Source organism: Danio rerio, chromosome 22 (assembly GCF_052040795.2).
Source record: "Danio rerio strain M-AB ecotype USA chromosome 22, GRCz13ab, whole genome shotgun sequence".
Taxonomy (NCBI): domain Eukaryota; kingdom Metazoa; phylum Chordata; class Actinopteri; order Cypriniformes; family Danionidae; genus Danio; species Danio rerio.
Window position 1 is genome coordinate 16,419,981 of NC_141042.1, and position 20,127 is coordinate 16,440,107.

Here is a 20,127-nt window from a genome sequence, read left to right on the forward strand (position 1 = left end):
ATGTCAATCTGATGTCATGTTGACATCATGTGCCTGCTGGGTATCTTGAAAACAATTGGTTGGCAGAAAAAAATAAAGTTAAAGCAAGCTACACAACCCAGAATAGCAAGAAAAATAAAAGTGTGCAGTATGTAGTATAGTTTCAGCATCTTTGTGTTGCCTCTTTGGCGATGCTGAGGAAAAATAAAGTGTTTTTATTCCACTACACTGACTGCGATCCCTAAATTCAGTTTGATTAGATAAATTACACAACCTGGATTCACTGGTCAGATGCGCTAGTACCACACTATGGACATTTGCTGGAAACAAAGCTTAATGCTTAAACAATCATAAACTAAAAATTAACAGATAAATATCGTTTGCTAGTGCGGATACAAAAATAGGTATCGGCCTTAGTGTGAGCAGCCAATGTTATCCCATGGCAATTAATAACTTTTTGATTTAGTGGCTATGAAATCGTACATTTGTACAAATTTAGTATGATTTGCTCATCCCCCAATGACAGTTGAGTTTAGGGTTGGGGTGTTTTTTTTTTATTTAAACTCGTACGATTTAGCCACTAAACTGACAAAACATAAGGAACAGCACTTTAACGTGCCGTTAGCTGTTGACATTTTTGGGGAAAGTCAATATTCATTACTATATAAAAAAACAATAATTGCACTACTATATGATATTTGCTTGATTTAACATATCTAATCACTGTAGATTTGCACAATCTTGCATATTCCAATTTTTATTTATTTCAAAAGAAAACTTCATTTTTTGCGCGAGTGAGATGCAAGTTGACATTTACTCTGAAAACCACAGTATCCATCATGTTAACAACACAGTGCACACATGAACAGAATGAAAGTGACATATAGATGCCTCTGAAATGTTATCTTTTGTTTTATTCTGTGAAATCAAGGGACAACATGAACATTTCCAAAGGAATCCAAGCATCACTAATCACTATCAATGCAGTCTGAAATCCTTAAAATGTATCGAGTTACACATGTGCAGTTATTTATGTTTTCAGGACAAATATAACACAGAATATACATGATTTTTTTTATTTGTATAATCTTAATCATTTCTCTATCGGGTTAATATCGGTCTTATCTACACAGGCGAGGGTTAAAAGGCAGGCCAAAAAGGAATGCATTCAGCTCGACGTTTAAGGGGGCGTATGCCCCAAAATTATGACGGTCACTAAAAAAATATTCACTTTAATCATTTAAAAAGACAAAATATGGACAGGATATGAAAACATGAAATGAATTTACAGGTATTACAACAAAAAAAGAATATACAAACTATTGCACAATGGAGGTACGGATGACAAATACAGCATTAAAAGAACTTTAACAATGTTGTTTTTTTTAGTTTGAACAATAAAAGGCAGAAAAGTCAAGACATAATCCCACTCCTGGCCTACATTATGGCATAAAACCTTTTATAAGCCAAGAGTTGATGTTATCTGTATCTGGGAAAACCCCCGGCTTTTGTTTCCAGTCTTGAAAATGTACAATTTCGTTACAACGCTCTACTGAATGAAGATTAGTGTAGCACTGGAATCAGATAAATATGAGCTAGGCTCCATATGATATCTTTAAATAAGACAAAGTAACACTGTTTAGTGTGACACTGACATGAAAAAGGAGTGTCGAGCAGCTACTTGCGGTCAAAACAACACAAGCTGATTGGAAGGAAAGAAGAAAATGAGGAACAAACAAAAAAAAAAGATGACAGAATGATGACGTAGTTGAAAGTTAGCAGTGTACTGGGATATGTCACAGTTGTTCGTTTTAACATTACACATGAGCATCAGTCATTACGCATACAATTTTACCTGTAATGAATGCAGATTCAAGAGTTGATCCAATCCGAAGAGAGAAAGAAAGAGCTGTTCTAATGATCTGAGTCAATCCAGATCCCAAATAAAAAGTACCTAGCACCTTTAAGGAACAGCAGATGGTACAGTAAAAATGATATTATGTAGCACGATTAGTACAAAAACACAGGTTTTAGATGTGCTACCCAAGTACCATCAACAAATAGTTCAAGTCAAGTTCGATGTTGACTACATGTTAGGGCTAAGCAAATAGCAATTGCGAGTTTTAAAAGCATCTACTGTGCCTGAATTCACAAAGTTCACATTGCTAGTTTATTTTGGCTAATCTGATTGTGCTTTAGCTAAGTCGTTCTTTTTTATTCCCAAATAAACACATTTTAGCATTTAATTTTAAATTCGCATTGAAAACACACACACACACACACACACACACACACACAAATGATGATTCTTGCCCTATTTACTGGGTTCAAGCAAAAGCAATGTTACTATTTCACACAATCTATGCAGATTAAAAACAATTTAAACTATGAAACCTAAATCGCAAAGCAAATCAAATATTTATCAGCTCCCTCATAGACATGTTTTCATTCACGCAACCCAATTTACAAGCAATAGGGCAGAACTCGGAACTTGTTGATTTGTAGATACTTTCTTTTAGTCAGATTGATAGAAGAACAGATCAATAGAATGATAGCTGGAAGGAAAGTGATAGAACTGAATGAATAAACATACAATAGAACGTTTGATCGAAAGGATGTACAAACAACAGAATGAATAAAATAATAATAGAATGAACAATAGATCGAATGAACAAACAACAAAAGGGCTGAGTGAACAATGGACTGAATAAGCGACAGACAAAATGTCTACATGCACAAATGAAGGAATGAATGATAGATCGATGGAACAAATGACAGAATTAGTTGTGATAGAACAAATGAATGATAGAATGAATAAGCAACAGACAAAATGTGCAAATGCACAAACAAAGGAACACACAATACAGTGTTCTGGAAAGTATTCATAGCGCTTCACTTTTTTGTTTTTTTGTTACAGCCTTACTCCAAAAGGGATAAAATTCATTTATTTCCTCAAGATTCTTCACACAATGCCTCATAATGACAATGTGAAGAATTTTTTATTTTTTTTAATTGTTGCAAATTTATTAAAAATAAAAAAGGTGAAAAATCTCATGTACAGAAGTATTTACAGCCTTTGCCGTGAAGCTCTAAATTGAGCTCAGGTATATTCTGTTTGCACTGATCATTCTTGATTTGTTTCAGCAGCTTAACTGGAGTTCACCTGTGGTCAATTCAGTTGATTGGACATGATTTTAAAAGGCATACACTTGTCTATATAAGATCCCAGGGTTGACAGTGCATGTCAAAGCTCAAACCAAGCTTGAAGACAAACAAATCGTTTGTAGACCTCTGTGACAGGATTGTCTTGAGGCACAAGGCTGGGGAAGGTTACAGAAAAACTTCTGCTGCTCTAAAAGTTCCAATGAGCACAGTGGCCTCCATCATTCGTGAGTGGAAGATGTTTTAAAACCACCAGGACTCTTCCTAAAGCTGGCCGGCCATCTAAACTGAGTGATCGAGGGAGAAGGGCCTTAGTCAGGGAGGTGATCAAGAACCTGATGGTCACCCTGTCTGATCTCCAGCGTTCTTCTATGGAAAGAGGAGAACCTTACAGAAGAACAACCATCTGTGTAGCAATCCACCAATCAGGCCTGTATGGTTGAGTGGCCAGATGGAAGCCACTACTTAGTATTGGAATTGGCCAAAAGGCATCTGAAAAACTCTCCGACCATAAGAAACAAAATTCTCTGGTCTGATAAGACTAAAACCTGTGGAGGATACAGTTTGGAGGAAATGCCAGGCTTTACGTTTGGAGAAACCAGGCACTGCTCATCACCAGGCTAATATCATCCCTACAGTGAAGTATGAAGGTGGCAGCATCATGCTGTGGGGGTGTTTTTCAGCAGCAGGAACTGGAAGACTAGTCAGGATAGAGGGAAAGATGAATGCAGCAATGTACAGAGACATCCTGAATGAAACCTGCTTTAGAGTGCTCTTGACCTCAGACTGGAGCGACGGTTCATCTTCCAGCAGAACAATCACCCAAAGCACACTGCCAAAATATTAATGGAGTGGCTTCACAGCAACTCGGTGAATGTCCTTGAGTGGCCCAGCCAGAGCCCAGACCTAAATCCAATTGTACGTCTTTGGAGAGATCTGAAAATAGCTGTACACTGTCGCTTCCCATTCAACCTGATGGAGCTTGAGAGGTACTGCAAAGAGGAATGGGCAAAAATTCCCAAAGACAGGTGTGCCAAGCTTGTGGGATCATATTCAAGAAGACTTGAGGCTGTAATTGCTGCCAAAGGTGCATCAACAAAGAATTGAGCAAATGCTGTGAATACTTCTATACATGTGATTTTTCAGGTTTTTATTTTTAATGAATTTGTAACAATTAAAAAAAAACTGTTATTACATTGTCATTATGGGATATTGTTTGTAGAATTTTGAGGAAATACATGAATTTAATCAATTTTGGAATAAGGCTGTAACAAAAAAATGTGGAAAAAGTGAAGTGCTATAAACACTTTCCGGATGAATTGTAGATCGACAGAACGAACGGCAGAATTAGTTGTGATAGACAGAACAAACAAATGATAGAATGAACGAATGACAGAAAGAATGTCTGAAGCAGACTATAGAAATAGAACAAATCATAAAATGAACAATGAAACAAATAAAAAACTATTATTTATTGATCTACCTATTGATAGATCAATATACAATTAGAGAAAACAGCAAGATTGTTAAGCGAAATGAAGTATTTGCGCAAGCAGATACGATGCTTTTGTGTGAACCCAGCGTTCAAATGCTAGAAAAGTTTCACTTTTAGTTTCGTTCTTTTCATTTCGTGTATAAACAATTCAGTAACGTTAAGTCCTGCATCGGTGTCAATGGTTTAACTCTGGGAAGAAAACAAAATCAGTGCATTTGTCCAAGTTTTGAACAACTTTCTCCTCTGAACAGTACAGTGAAAAAACAACAACAAAAATAGTTCACTTCTAAAGCAAACAGCTCTCCGAGACGACACTTACCAAAACATTTTCGTTCATTCGGCTTTCCGTCACCTTCAAGAGCACCTTACAGACACTCCTTACAGTCTGCAGGCGCCGCTGTAATTCCAGTGTGTACCATACTGACTACAGCCAGAGCCAGTAAATGACCATTTAGCAGATGCTCTTTATCCAAATCGACTTACAGTACGCTTACTGCCATCGAAATTCAGGAAGAAACCTGAAATTAATTGCCTTGCTCAAGGGCTCATAGGGAGGGAGTGTAACGTCTGTAATTCAAGTTTCTGGTCAGCTTTCTTTGCAGTTTCTCAGTCCCTTTTGTTTCCCACAAATGGAGATAAAGAGACCGATAGCGGTCTTTAAACGTCCATGGCTCTGTTGATGGACATTCACACACACACACACACACACACACAAACATACACACTAATACACTTTAAATAAACTATATACTCCATCTGAGAGGTTAATGCAGTGCATGTATAGTGAATTAGCTGATTCACAAACCATAGGCCGGCCTCCTGCACGTGAACACAAAAGGATAGAGGTTGAGACTGTCTTGCATGTGTTTTTAGCTTGGTACATCCCAATCGTCGTGGTAGTGTACAGATGGGAGGGGGCAGGACGGTCAGGCGTTGGACATTTCGGCTTTGCTGAGAGCGATGGCCAGCTCTAGGTCTTCCTGCTCCTGCTGGCGGAGGCGCTTCAGCCGCTCCCGTTCCGCTCTCTCGCTTTCCCGCTTCGCCCACTCCATCTGCTGGGCTTCATTGCCAAACTGGGCCGGGAAAAACAGGGACATGCCACGTTAGTAGCCAAAGGTGCCAAATTGGAGACTGCACCAAGTTGTGAAGCATTGAAGTTGTGGCTTTGAACTGGCACAAAATCCAATTCAAAAGTACTAAATCTACAAATAATTAAAATGCGTAAATATAAACAGATCATTGTTTGTGCCACATCGTATTACAACAGATTTGAGATGTTTGAATCTTGACATTGGAAATAAACAAACCCAAACTATATTTTCCAGATTAAAAGTATTGCTTATTTAAATATTTGTTTATTGATGGCTTTATAATAAAGGCCCCGATATACTTTAAGCTAAGTAAAACAAAGAAACTACGAAATGGCGTCACTCCAGTTCGTAGTTTCTTTGTTTTGTTTTGTTTTGTTTCTAAGCTCGATTTGTAAATTCTTTCAGGGGGGTACTTGGAAAGTTGTAATTATATTTGCATTTCTGTATTTAATTGCATTGTGAATATTTGCAACAAGTCACTTTCTATATTTGGTTGTGATAAGAATATTTTACAGTTTTTCTGTATTTGTGCTTTACTTTTTTGAAACACGTTTCTATATTTGGTTGCGATGTGAATGCTTTAGCTTGTTTTTTTGTATTTGTGCTTTAAATTATTATAACACAATTCTATATTTGTTTGTGATGTGAATGCTTTAGCTTGTTTTTCTGTATTTGCTTTTAAAATTTTTGAAACACGTTTCTATATTAAGTTGCGATGTGAATATTTTAGCTTGTTTTTCTGTATTTGCGCTTGAAATTTTTTAAACACGTTTCTATATTAAGTTGCAATGTGATTATTTTAGCACGTTTTTTCTTTATTTGTGCTTTAAATTTTTGAAACAAAATTCTATAATTGGTTGCGATGTGAATATTTTAGCTTGTTTTTCTGTTTTTGCGCTTTAAATTTTTGAAACAAGTTTCCATATTAAGTTGCAATGTGAATATTTTTGCACATTTTTCTGTATTTCTGCTTTAAATTTTTGAAATACGCTTCTGTATTTAGTTGCGATCTGAATGTTGTAGCACATTTTTCTGTATTTGCATTTTGACAATTTGCAGCAGATTTCTGTAGCATTCTTGTTTCTTGTGGCATGTTCTATATTTTTTGCATTTCAAATATTTGCATTGTTTCTGTATTTGGCTGCCATTGTAAATATTTGTGACATTTTTCACATTTTTTAAAACATTTTGAAACTGGCTTCTGTATTGGGTTCCATTTTGAATATTTCCAGCATGTTTCTTTCTATATTTGTTTGCATTGTGTCTATTTGAGAACATCTGTCTGTATTAGCAATTGGAATTATTGAAAAACGTTTTTGTATTTGGTTGCATCGTGAGCATTTGTAGCACATTTTTATTTATTTGCGCTTTAAATTTTTGAAGCACGTTTTTGGCATTTGGTTGTGATGTGAATATTTTAGCACATTTTTCTGTATTTACGTTTTGAATATCTATAGCATTCTTGCTGCACTGAATAGTGAATAGCATTCTTGTTTCTTGTAATATGTTGTCTGTTTTTGCGCTTCGAATATCTGCAGCGCGTTTCTTACATTTTTAATATTTTAAGCACTTTGGTTCTAAAATTTGCATTTTGACAATTGTCCACGTTTCTGTAGCATTCTTGTTTCTTGTAGCATGTTTTCTGTTTTTGCGTTTCGCATATTTGAAGCTAAATTTTCTGTATTTACGATTTTAATATTTGCAGCAAGTTTCTGTATGTGGTTGCATTGAAAATATTTGTAGCACGTTTTCCATATTCGAGTTTTGAATATTTGCACAACTTTTCATTTTTTGTTTGCACTGAATATGCGCACCATCTTTTTGTACTGTACTTTGTTGCATTGTAACTACTCGCAGAGCCTTTCTGTTTTCCGCTGCATTGTGACTATTTTGTTGTGAATAATTTCAGAGTATTTTATGAATTTGTATTGTAACAACTGCGGGCATATTGGGGTCTTATATGTTGCATGACCTCAATGCTACTATATTTTCCAGTATGTGTTGTGTTTGAATCTAAACTAGATCTGTAAATCGGTAAACAATTCAATATATTTAGGACTATCACTAGTCTATTTTACATTATCTATAAGTTAAATCAATTAAGAATTTATTTTGACCACGCATCTTACTCTTTTCCTGGAAAATAGAGTTAGTGTGTCATTTTCGTGCCACTAGCAACTCCAAAACATTTGATAACATGCGTTTTCTATTTGTACGAACTTTAAGATATTTGCCAAAAGCCACAAATGGCACAAAAATTCAAACAAAATATTGAACACACACTTAACCAACACACCAATAAATGAAAATTGTGCAGCTGATCTTGCATGTGGACAAAACAAATAAAAACATAAGAATGCATGGCTTATTTTCTCATTTTATGCAGTGGCATCATATGTGATTGCAAAACAGTGATAAAGAAAACATTCAGCACATTTTTTGTCCATTCTTACCTTAATTCGCTCGGTTCCTGCAAGAGAGGAATGGATTACAACAACAAAAAAAAAAAACACAAAAGAGATTTACACCAAAACTACAATGCAACCATCCACCGAACTGCACACACACACATACACAGAGAAATGCTGATTGGACACCAACAGACCACTCCCACTGATGACTCATGAAAGACCTTTTTAATTGGTCATTAATAGCGAATGATGTCATGGACAGGAAAATGAGCATGCATTGATCTCGTGCAGCAAGATAATGACAGAAGGAAAAGACAATACAAAGCTTTTTTTTTTCTCAATTCGAGAGCTTCAAATCTTGTACAGAGATATATAAGCATAAATTATGCAACATAACATGCACACCAAAAGTTGACAACGGGTGAATGTGAGCTTTGCTAAACCACCTTGGGAAATATTTGTAAAAATGTATTTAAACTGTTTCGTCATAACACATGCATCAACATAACACATTAATTTGTGAAGAAACCAATCTCTGAACATAAATAGTAAACAAGTCACAGTTTTTTTGAAAATGCAATGTAATACTACTATTGGTAAATTCGTTAAAAACTGCATTTTCTCTGTAAACGTTGCAACTGTCGCAATTTCAAGGAGTGTGTGATAAATCAGAGATGGTTTAGCAAGTCCACCGCACCCAAGTCGTGCACAGCGATACTAAGGACAGGAGGCAGAGCGGATGAAGATGAAGCTACATCAAACACTGTGGCTCTAGGATCAAGCGGAATTGCAGTATGGAGCGCACACTGATCCCATGCGGAGGAAAAAACGACAGCCTGAGAGCTGAGTAGTGATACTGCCACTTCCCACGTCAAACCATCAAACCTAATCGACTTTAAAAGGTTTAGGAGTCCTTTGATTTAAATTTTCCTCATTAAACAAGAGACAAGAATCATGAAACTACATTGGTTGCGATAAGATTCAGATAATGATTATGTTTGCTCCACTAACTCGTGGAAGTGTGACCACAAGGCAGATGTGTCAATATGAGCTGCCCACACTTCTTGAAATATGAACCGATAGCTGATAAGAGAATGGTGAGAACCAGAGAAAGAAATAAACTAAGACTTTTGTGAATTTGTGTTAACTCTTATTGATATTTAGTTGAATTGAACGGTTGTTTGGGATGTTCATGAATCTAAGGTTCGTCACAGAGACTAATGCCACAGAATAATGATGAACAAACTTTCAGGATGCAAGAAATCCGACATTTTAGGAAACGATCAGACAACAGACACAATGATTAAACAAAGTTTCAGGGTTTCTTAAAAGTAAACTGCAGACCATGAGGCGAAAATACTGACAATAGACACATTAGTTAAACAAACACTGATTGTTCAAATGAACAAACTCAAAGTTTTGTGTTGAAAATACTGCTACTACAAACCGAATATACTGCAATTTTGCAGGATGCAGGAAACAGACGAAAATGCTGACAATAAACATTGACTAAACACCAATATTTAGTTCCAATTAAATTTCAGAACACTTATATATTATAAAATGTGTGTTTTTCTTTTATAACATGGCCAGAAGTCAATCTTTGCAGACCATGAGATGAACTAAACTGACAATAGATACGGAAAAGAAAATACTGACATTACTACCTTTAATTTAATTGCAAATACTGATTGTTGTTTTAATTTATGCTTCTTAAACAAAGGAATATCTGAGACGAAAATACTGCTGTTACAAACTTTGTAATCAAGGTTTCTCTTAGAAACCTATCCAGATGGTTCATTTACGCACAAAACTGACACCAAACACATCAATAACACTATAAACATTGCTGATTGGTTCAAGCGAACCTGGAAGAAATTACAATTCTCTTATTTGACCAGTCTGAAGGCTCAGAAAACTGTCATCGATTATGGCATATCAATTATACTTCACGTTTCTTTCTGAGCTAGCAAACTATGGCAGATTTTGCGCTTTCTTAAGGAGATTGTCTACTTTGCAGATGATGCTGAAGCAAAAACATTGACATTTTAGCAAATTTTAGCATAATCGCCTTTAGCATAACGAAGCAAACTTTTTAGTTTCTCTCAGATAAAAACAAAAAAAAAACACATTAATTCTACGATAAAACCCTGACATTTTCTGCAGGTCACTTTACGTGGCAAGTAAACAAGAAAATATCGTCTGATAAGTTATGATCTGAACCTGCTAGTCACAGGCTTTTGTAAAATGCTACGTCTTTACAACCTAACTAATATTGACATAAACTATACAACATTCACTCTTGATTTGAAGCAAACTCAAACCAAGAATTTAGTTTTGATAATACTGTTTCTCAAGAAGACAAGACATAATTGCATAAAAGCTAACAACAAAACGTCACAGAAGAACAGCGAGAAGCCACATTAGCTTAGCTGAGATCTCTTGGTATCACCAAGTGCGACTGCTCCTCTTCCCACAAGCCCATGCAAGTGCTGAGCAAAACGACAGATGACATCATAGCCATGTGCGCCACAAACAACTGTATTCGAGTCGCTGATAGAGAGAAAGATGATGTCTGGCTGCTTGATTAGGGCTTATTATCCAGAATTCAGTGCGCTGTAGAGTTAATCACATATAGATGGACTGCAGACATGGAGGAAAATAAATGAGTAGCCGGCACAAGGCGACAGACTGAGCGGTACAGAAGCCAATGGTGCGGTCTGCTCTAGAAAAACCTCACTGATGATCGCTAGAAAGCACTTTTTTTTGGTTTGTTGGTTGGATTTATTTTGATTTTTGAAAAGAGACAAGTGGACCGGACAAGAGAAGAGTATCACTAAGCTCAACTTACAGAGCTGAAGTCTGCAAAACCCAATGAAGAGTCTTTAGAGGCTTTACTTGGGGCAGATGGAGCAAACGGGTCTTTGCCACTAAACGGATCTCCCACACCCTTTTTACACTGAAACGGGTCAACGGGGTCGGCGCTGAAGGGCTGGAAGGGATCGCTCGTCTTGGCCGGATCGCCAGATCCGGGCACGTTTACTGGAGTGCTTTTACCTGTTGAGAAATAAACAGGTGTTTTGTTCATTTGAAAGCCGCTGAGATAATATTCCTAAATATTGCTCATGTTATTGTATATTTGCAGTCTTGGCAAGCATTTGAGAGTCTACCTTCAGCTGTTCAACAGTAGTTTAATTCTTTGTAACATGTACTTACTAGGAAATAGGAAAATAGAGTGTCTAAACCAGTATTGTTTTGCTCCTCTGTCATTTTGGAGGAAATAACACTGGTTTCAAATTTGGTTTAGCTTCATTTGTGTGGTTTGAGACCTAAGTCTTCTGCTTATCAACCACTACACAATACAACCCCACCCATTTACCAAAAACAAGAGGAAAACCACATTTAAGCTGCATAATGAATCACATCTGATGGTTTAAGATACATTTTAGCATTTACTAAAATATAACAAACGTATTAATCATTTTTTTATTAAATAAATGAATACTTTTTAATCAAGGATGCGTTCCATTGAGCAAAAGTGAGTCAAGACAAAGTTCTTCTGAAGATTTATTAATTACAGCTTTCACAAAGCACGATTTCAACATTAATAATATGATCGTTTTTGCCACCAGCATATTTAAAGAGCCCCTATCACAGGTTTTTGAAAATTACCTTCAATACAGTGTGCAACACAGCTCTAAGTGAATGAAAATATCCGGCTGAGGTTTAAATCTGAAAGTGCACCTTGTTTAAAAATATAGATTTTTTTATTAAAAGATTCAACCCAATGATTCGTTGTTAGTCCGGATATTTTGCCTGTTCTTGGCGATTTCAAAATGAAACAATACCAAATATAAAGTACTGGATCCAGTAAAACGTGAACGTGCCTTTCCTTTCAAATATTAGTGGAGTGCAGGTGTGTGTGGAACTGATCATGACTAAAGATAAGAACACTAATGAGTGAACGTTCTGCCGATTACTGCAATAATCTACCCTGCAACCGGGAATTTGTCAGCTGCTTGTTAAAGAAAGGATCAGAAAAAAACTATTGATGTATGGGATTTAGTCAGAGCTTGACAGGTATTTTATCAGTATAAAGTTCTTGGATCAGTTTCTTCCTCCATTTCACAAGTGTGCGTTAAGTGTGATTAAAATGGTTGCCTCCTTGTTTTCTCCAGCTTGCAATATGTACTTAATTGTGTTTTGTTACTTGTAATCGCTCCACGCGGCTTGTACTATATCGGGTTTTCTCTTTATAGTCACATATCATGCTAAAAGGCGATGTGTGTTGCTTTCTTTAAAAGTGTTTGTGAGCTCGAGATCCTCTGATGTTTGTCATTGCTATGGTCAACCATCAGCTGTTCCTACACACTTGTGGCTGTCAAGTTTCAAAATAGTTCAGCTTTAGCCACTGCGTGGATTAATACTGAATGTGTGTCGTTGTTTTTACTTATGGTTAAGAATAGGGCAATATGCTGGTGTTTAACTGCATTGCTTTAATGCACTCCTACATTGGACTCTCACATATATTCTGCACTCTGGCTACATTAACAATGTTAACAAGCCTTAGTGGGTGTTTCTGTCTTGCGCTGAACGCTGTCGACCAATTGCAAATGACCGGGTCATTGGACCAATTAGTGCAGAATAGCTTCACGTACGAGGCATTTGGGAATAAATTAATCGCTAAAAAAATCATATGGGAGTTACTGGGATGATTAGGTAAAATAAATACATATTATAAAACAATGAAAGTGTTTTTCAACCTTGCATGCATATCAGCCTGTTGTTGGAGACCCCCAAAACCAAAATATGACCCTTTTAAAAGTAATAGGGGATCTTTAATTCATTCAAAAAACTATAAATGTATTAAACAAATACTTTTATTTATCAAAGGCACATTCAATTGACCAAATGTGACAATAGAGACAAAAATTACATATAATATTTTGCCAAAGATTATTATTTAAAATTATTATAAATACTACTTAAAAAAAGCTAAATACAAAATAGACAAACTGGAAACATCTAATACCATCAAAAGCTTTTTTTTTTTTTTGATGAATAAAACTTCCAGAGGCAGTGTATAAAAGTGATTGACACAACCTGAGGTTGTATTTTTATGCAAGTAAAAAGTATGCAAAAAAAAAACTTTAATCACTAAACAAACCAAATCAGCACATTGGATTGATTTTGAAGGATCATGTGACTTTTAAGAATAGATTAACTATGCTTAAAATTCTGCTTACCATCAAGAATCTTAAAATATAAAAGTTATTGAAATTTTCTGGCAATATTTCTAAATATTGCTCATTTTATTGTATATTTGCAGTCTTAGTAAGCATTTGAGAGTTTTAAAAGAATAAAAAAGTCCACTTTTAACTGATTAAATGTAGTTTAATTCTCTTTAACAAGTAATCATTAGGAAATGAGCAAATAATTGTGCCTATTGCTCGTATCCTTACAAAAGCTCAACCAAAAAACCCAATGTGGTTCAAGCGTGTATGCGGTAACTCTCTCTCTCTCTTTAAATGCAAACAACACAGAAGTTACACTCCTTTCAACATACACCCAACTAAACACGGCTCACACGCTGTTATTTGTTTTATAGGACAGCAGAATCCTTGCACAAGCAATTGCTTATTATAGAAACTTGTGCAAGAAATGCAATCGCAAACCAGCGTGGATGTTCGGATTAAAAAAGCACACTTATGCATACTTCTTTTTTTTTCCCCTTCATTGCACCATTTGCCGAGACTGGCATGCACTTACTCGTGAGAACTGTAAACTGGTTGCTGGTTCCTCTAAAGGTGTTAACCGCATGTTCAATAGGGCTGTTATTTATACCAGACCAGCAATCAGTTTCTTTCTGTCAGTAAACGGAATATACTTAACCGCAGAAAAAGACTCCACCCTGCTTGAGGAAAAGAGGTCAGAAAACAAGCTCTGCTCTTTATTGGTACAATCATTAACAATTAAAGACTTAAAAATGTTGGGTTGGCTTTTTAAAATTAATTAATTTCAAACATTTTACTTTTTATTCCATTTGTTAGTTTGTTGTTGCAAGCACAAAACTCTGCTTGGTTGCCCTAAATTTTAATCAGATTAACCTTATTCAATGCTTTGCTGACATTCTTGATTCTGATTGGCTGGAAGGTGTGCAATAAAATCGTTTAATGCATTCGTAGTTTCAGTTTTGATCACAATTCGAAATGAATGAACATTAGTAGTAACCATATTAATGCAGTGTAATTCAACCACGCTGTAAAAAGCAGTAAGTTACTTTAATTTAAATTAAAAAGTGAGTAAATTCATTGCCTCAAAAGCAACAAGCTGACTTTACTTTAAAAAAGTGAGTAAATCCATAGTAACTTGGAATGGTTAAGTTGACAACTTCCTTTTTTTTATAATTATGCACATAATTTGTTTATTTAAGAATTTTAAGGCAGTGGGTTTACTCACTTATCTTTAAGTTAGGTCAACTAATTGCTTTAAAAGCAATGGTTTTACTCACTTCCTTTAAATTAAGTCAACTAATCGTTTTAAAAAAAGCAGTGTGTTTACTCACTTCTTTTAAGTTAAGTCAACTAAGTGCTTTAAAAGCAATGGCTTTACTCACTTCAAGTCAACTGATTGCTTTAAAAGTAATGTATTTACTCACTTCTTTAAGTTAAGTCAACTTATAGCCTTAAAAGCGATGGGTTTACTCACTTCTTTTAAGTTAAGTCAACTGATTGCTTTAAAAAGCAATGGATTTACTCACTTTTTTAAGTAAAGCTTTTTATAACGGTGCAACTGAATAATATGCTCAAAAATATTAGCAAAAAGGTAGCTAACATGCTACAATGAGCTATTAGACATCGCCGTGTCTTCTACATGCACACACATGATCTCTTATTTGTGTGCATGCTCTCTGTCTGTGGCTGATTTAAAGTGGGGACTAGGAGATCTAACATGGCATTACTGCCAAAAGTTCGGTCAAATATTGCACAGCAATGAGCAAAATTAGCTTTAACTTGGCAAATGACTACAGAGCAAATGGGATGATCAACTTCCTGGTTCACTTCCTGGTGACAACCTCTGCTTCACATTGTGCTGCCTCCATGCCGTGCATTTAAAAGCCTTAAACACAAGTCTCTTATTTACATCACTTTAACTTTACATTTTAACTTTACATTAAACTGACATTTTTTTAAAAAGTTATACATACTGTTTTATGTTAAATGAGTTATAATTAACATAAAAACTTATGTTGTCTTACTGATCACTTTTTTTACAGTGTGGTATATATAATTTAACAGTTACAATGTTTGAAATGTGTTTTAAGAGAAGAACACAAGTAAATGTGAATTATTCAGGGTGAAAAGTTGAGGCATCTAGGCCACACTACCCACTACATGTGTAAACACACACGCACACATACAGGAAGTGGGGAGGGGTGTGTATAGATCAGTGCTTGATGCTGGCAGTGCAGGCTAACCACAGATCATCGAAGCATGTTAGCAATACCACCCTAAAAACACCTAACAAACCTCCTTCTTTAACCTCCATACCAAACATTAAACCTCAGTTACACCAGGAAAGCGCTCACTTGTTTTCTAGGATCTAAAAAAAAAACATAAACATGCTTCTGCAGGAAAAAAGAGTGAGTTGCACTGATTCTCCTTTTCCTCTAAATGGCGACAGCTCTGAGGAAACGCTGCAGGTTTCGCTTTCTCAGAGTGATAAATTGATCTTCCATATAGTGTTGTTTTTGTGCACCAGGGTAAAGATAAGAATGTGCACTGGAAAGTTAGAAAAAAATTTAAAGCTTCATCAAATAAATGAAGGCTGTACCTCAATTTCCTGTTGACAAGTGATGGAGGAAGAGCGAGGATGACTTAAGGCCTAAAGTTCTTTTTTTCATTTTTTGGGGGGGGGTAAAAAGAAGTTCAAAATACCTGAGAGATGCTTTAAAAATCCCACCGTGCTGAGAGCAGCATTTAAGTGAATATGTAAATATGTGCTGCACATTTTTTTTCACCACTGAAATGGTGAGAAACAGCAGTTTAAAAAGGATCTGAGAACTGTTAACATGAGCTTGACAATTCAACACTTCAGTCAAGTCTCAATGTTGCTTTCAATTAAGGTCGTGACTTTAGGGATGACGATTTTCTCAAAATCCCATGATCGATCATCATTTAAATTAATGATCAATTGATCGTTAATCACCACTCCATTATGAATACAATAAAGTTTTGATTTAGGGGTGCACAATATGTCGTTTTAGCATCGATATCGCAATGTGCGCATCCACAACAGTCACATCACAAGATATGCAATGTTAAGTCTGAATTAAAGTTGACCAGGAAACACAGAATTGTATTTAATGACTGTATTCATATGGAATTTATATAGTTTTTATAGTTTAATATCTACATTCCAAAGCAAAAACTAAATTATTTAGCTTATAAAATACATAATTTACGAATTTAAAAAAAGCCTAGTGAAGAATAAGCATAATGCATAATGAATCTTGCATAGTGATCACAACGAACTAAGGTAATCGTTTATTTATAAACTATAAATATAGAAAATTAAAGAATTTTAAGTAACAGAACAGTATGTAAAAAAGCTAAATTAAGGCTAAATAAAAGCGCCTCGTCAAAGCTGAACATCAGCTCACGCACTGGTTAAAGCTGTTTAAAGAGCAGACCTATAAATGACAGACAACACAATCTCAATAAAAACATCGCTACATTATTTAAAAGCATTCGTTAGGACATTGGATCATACATAGGATCGGTTGTTTTCAAGCTTCCTTTTTAACATTAAGATATTTCATTTGAAATCTGGAATACCACTATTGTCCCTTCATCGAGGGTAAAATAACCAGCCTTTCAGCAAAGCCTGATATTTTAAAGCAAAAAAATTCTTGCTAAAGTAAACTGTCTAGTTTTACGTATTTAAACACTACCTCACCTGAACTCGCAGCGAATTAAATGAAAAATCAGATACTCAAGACATGTTTAAAATAACGACGTGTATTAAAAAGGTAGCAAATATATGACAGAGGTTTCTTATTTTCCATGAGTGAAACAAATCATCCAGTCGTACAGTTGTGTAGTGGATGGACACGAACAAAATTATACACTTTATATTTTTTTGTGAAACTCACGAATTAACACCAGCACCTGCAAATTTAAACAAGATTAATCCTTCATCGATATGATCTATCATATTATAAGGTCTGTTGACATCAGGTAATCGTTAGCATCCCTACTTGATATAGTTTTCGTTTAATTTGTGTTCTTTGATTGAGGACAAATAACGTTCGAAAAAGCTGAGTGACAGTATACTGTTTCGAACATTCTGACACCCTATTTGTACCCCATAAACAACAATGATGGGGACTGTGAGAGATCAATCAGTTTACAAAAATCTGGCAGTAGCATTAATCTATTTAATAACAGGAAAAGAACAAGAGTCGCAGATGGAATGTGCGTCCACTAAACAAAAACATTACAGATAATAGCTAGTTGTGAAACGTGCAAAAAAAAAAAAGCTTTCTCCTGTTTGACCTCTTTGTAATGAGAAATGAATCTAATCAAATCGAATATCGACGAAGTTCCAGAACACCCTCAACTATACGTAATCAACATGGACTAATAGTAGCTCAAAGGCGTTTAGGAGTTAAAACGCTTTGTTGAGCTGTTTCTAAATCCTTAAACAAACTTCTTTTCAGCTGAATTTTGATCAAAATGATGTCATTTCAGTTCATTCTTCAATTTTGCTGGAAGTATATGGGGACCATTAATTACACTAAAATGTCTACTACCAAGCAGTTTTTTTAGTATTTTCTTTTTACTCGTGGACGCCTGACTTCTGATGACGTCATCGTTCAATAGTGAAATCAGTAGTCAATTCTAAAGTGTTTACCAGCTCAAGCAAACTTTTGCGGAAAGTTCCCGAGCAGTTTTAAAAAAAATAAATTTATTCATGTTGGCCTGAATTTGCTATTGGTTAAAAATGACTAAAACTGCATTCAAGATTTTGTGTATAGAGAGCAGTCTGCTTTTCAGTCAGTTAACCAATCACTACGGGTGTGCAATATTGACAAAAACATAAATAAATGAAAAATTAGCCTGGTGCTCATTGCAAAATTAACATTTTAAACGAAATATTGGTAACTAATCGATACTAAATCGAATCTACATAAATAATTCAATAATATTAGCCTGCACATTTAAACAAAACATCGCAGATTATAAATATCACATACCATACCAATCGAATGATTTCCTGGCAGTCACATAAAATTTTCTTTGGTATGTAGTTAAAAAACTGTATTTGATAAATGTGTTTATTTTGTAGTTTATTCAAAATACTTATCGTCAATCTAGATTACAATCTACTTATCGTCAAAAAAAATACAAATCTTACAATGTATGTGCATTTTGGGGTTTCCATTAAGTTTTTCTTATCTGGCATGCTTAAATGCATGTAAAATAACACATAAATGTCCACAACATAAATGTGTGAAAGGAGGACACCAAATTTCTACTCAAAGCTGCTTTGCTTTCACTGCAAAGCTACAGCTGATTTTTCTCATTGCATATCAAAAAAAAATGTATAGTTATCCACCTAAACAACATTTCTCCTGGTCTTTCATGTTGGCTGTTTGCATTACCTGTTTTGTCTACTAACCCTTTTTCCAGACACAACAGCTGTGTAGCTTTAGTAAACGTTTACTTGTAGAAACTGAACACTAGTTTGATTAAACACCTTATATGGTTGTGTATATAAATTTTGTCACAGTTTGTTTGTGTGTCTCTTAAAGTCTTACCGCTGGGTGGTTTGGGTCGTGGTGGTATACTTTTTTTGGGCGGGAGTGCTGGCATGTCTTGTTTTCGGCTGAAGGGGTCTTCTACAAAGCCCTAAATTGAATTTCAGAAGGCAGAAGAAGTGGTGGGCCATAATCAGTAAGGTGCAAAGAACATGAATTATGAGTGGGATCTCTATCAAAACCACATCTTATGAAAGTCATGTTGCAAACGTGTGAGAAACTGGAGCTCCACTGTGCTTATGATGCAAGTGTAACAGATGAAAAAGGTGTTAACTACCTTTGACATTTGGCTGAAGTCTGCAAAGCCGCTGTTGCTGCCAAACGTACTACTACCGAATGGGTCTAAAGTGCCGAAGAAATCTGAAATTGGAAATAGGAAAAACAATGAAGCATCTTTTTAAAGTAATTTTGTTCATAGGTTTATTCAACAATAAACTTTAATAAAACACTCAATAAACACTTAAACAATAATTAGCAAAAATAATAAATGTATTTTAGAACAGCTTGTACACTATTAATGGCTAATTAAATTGGAAATGCATGTTGTTATGTCACAATAATAATAGAAATATAGCAGGAATAATAACATTAACAAAAAAAATACTTTAAAGTAATTATGAATTACTTGTTTACTGACAATAAAAAGACAAAAAAACTGATCACAAGACCTTAATAAACATTTTAGTAATTTAATATAATTGTTAATATGAATAAAAATCCATTTATTTAGGGGAAACAGTACGCTGCACCTGCATAAACACATCTAATAAGGGATGGAATAAAACATTTGGAATGGGAGAAAATCTGATTCCAGCCTCCACATCAAAGTTCCTGAAAGCAAAAAAAGGTCGAGGATCTCCAGGATTGGCCAGCCAAGTCACCAGACATAAATATTATTGAGCATGTCAGGGGTAAGATGAAGGGGGAGGCTTTAAAGGTGAATCCAAAGAATCTTGATGAACTCTGGGAGTCCTGCAAGAACGCTTTCTTTGCCATTCCAGATGAATTTATTAATAAGTCATTTAAGTCATTGCAGAGATGTATAGATGCAGTCCTCAAAGCTAAAGGGAGTCATACACTAGATTAATTCTGTTTTCACTGCACCATGACTTTATATTCTATACTGTACATTATTTCTGTTAAGGTACAAGACTTTTGTCTAAGCAA

The 20,127-nt window shown here is 35.3% G+C and overlaps 1 protein-coding gene across 23 annotated transcripts in view; it reads right to left on the reverse strand.

Annotated features, from left to right (window-relative positions):
* Positions 1–867: 867 nt before the first annotated feature.
* eps15l1a (epidermal growth factor receptor pathway substrate 15-like 1a) overlaps positions 868–20,127 on the reverse strand; it is a 58,437-nt gene continuing 39,177 nt past the window's right edge. For 8 of the 23 annotated variants that reach the window (XM_087304111.1, XM_087304104.1, XM_087304105.1 and 5 more), the window contains 4 exons: positions 19,238–19,320; positions 18,961–19,051; positions 10,990–11,195; positions 868–5,709 (listed from right to left, as the gene is read on the reverse strand). In XM_087304111.1, coding sequence (XP_087160237.1) covers positions 5,563–5,709; positions 10,990–11,195; positions 18,961–19,051; positions 19,238–19,320 — 527 coding nt within the window. In that variant the 3' untranslated portion in view covers positions 868–5,562. Of the gene's footprint in view, positions 5,710–8,180; positions 8,198–8,344; positions 11,196–18,960; positions 19,052–19,237; positions 19,321–20,127 lie in introns of those variants that run through there. The other 15 variants (XM_087304113.1, XM_087304110.1, XM_087304112.1 and 12 more) reach the window with 4 other exon arrangements.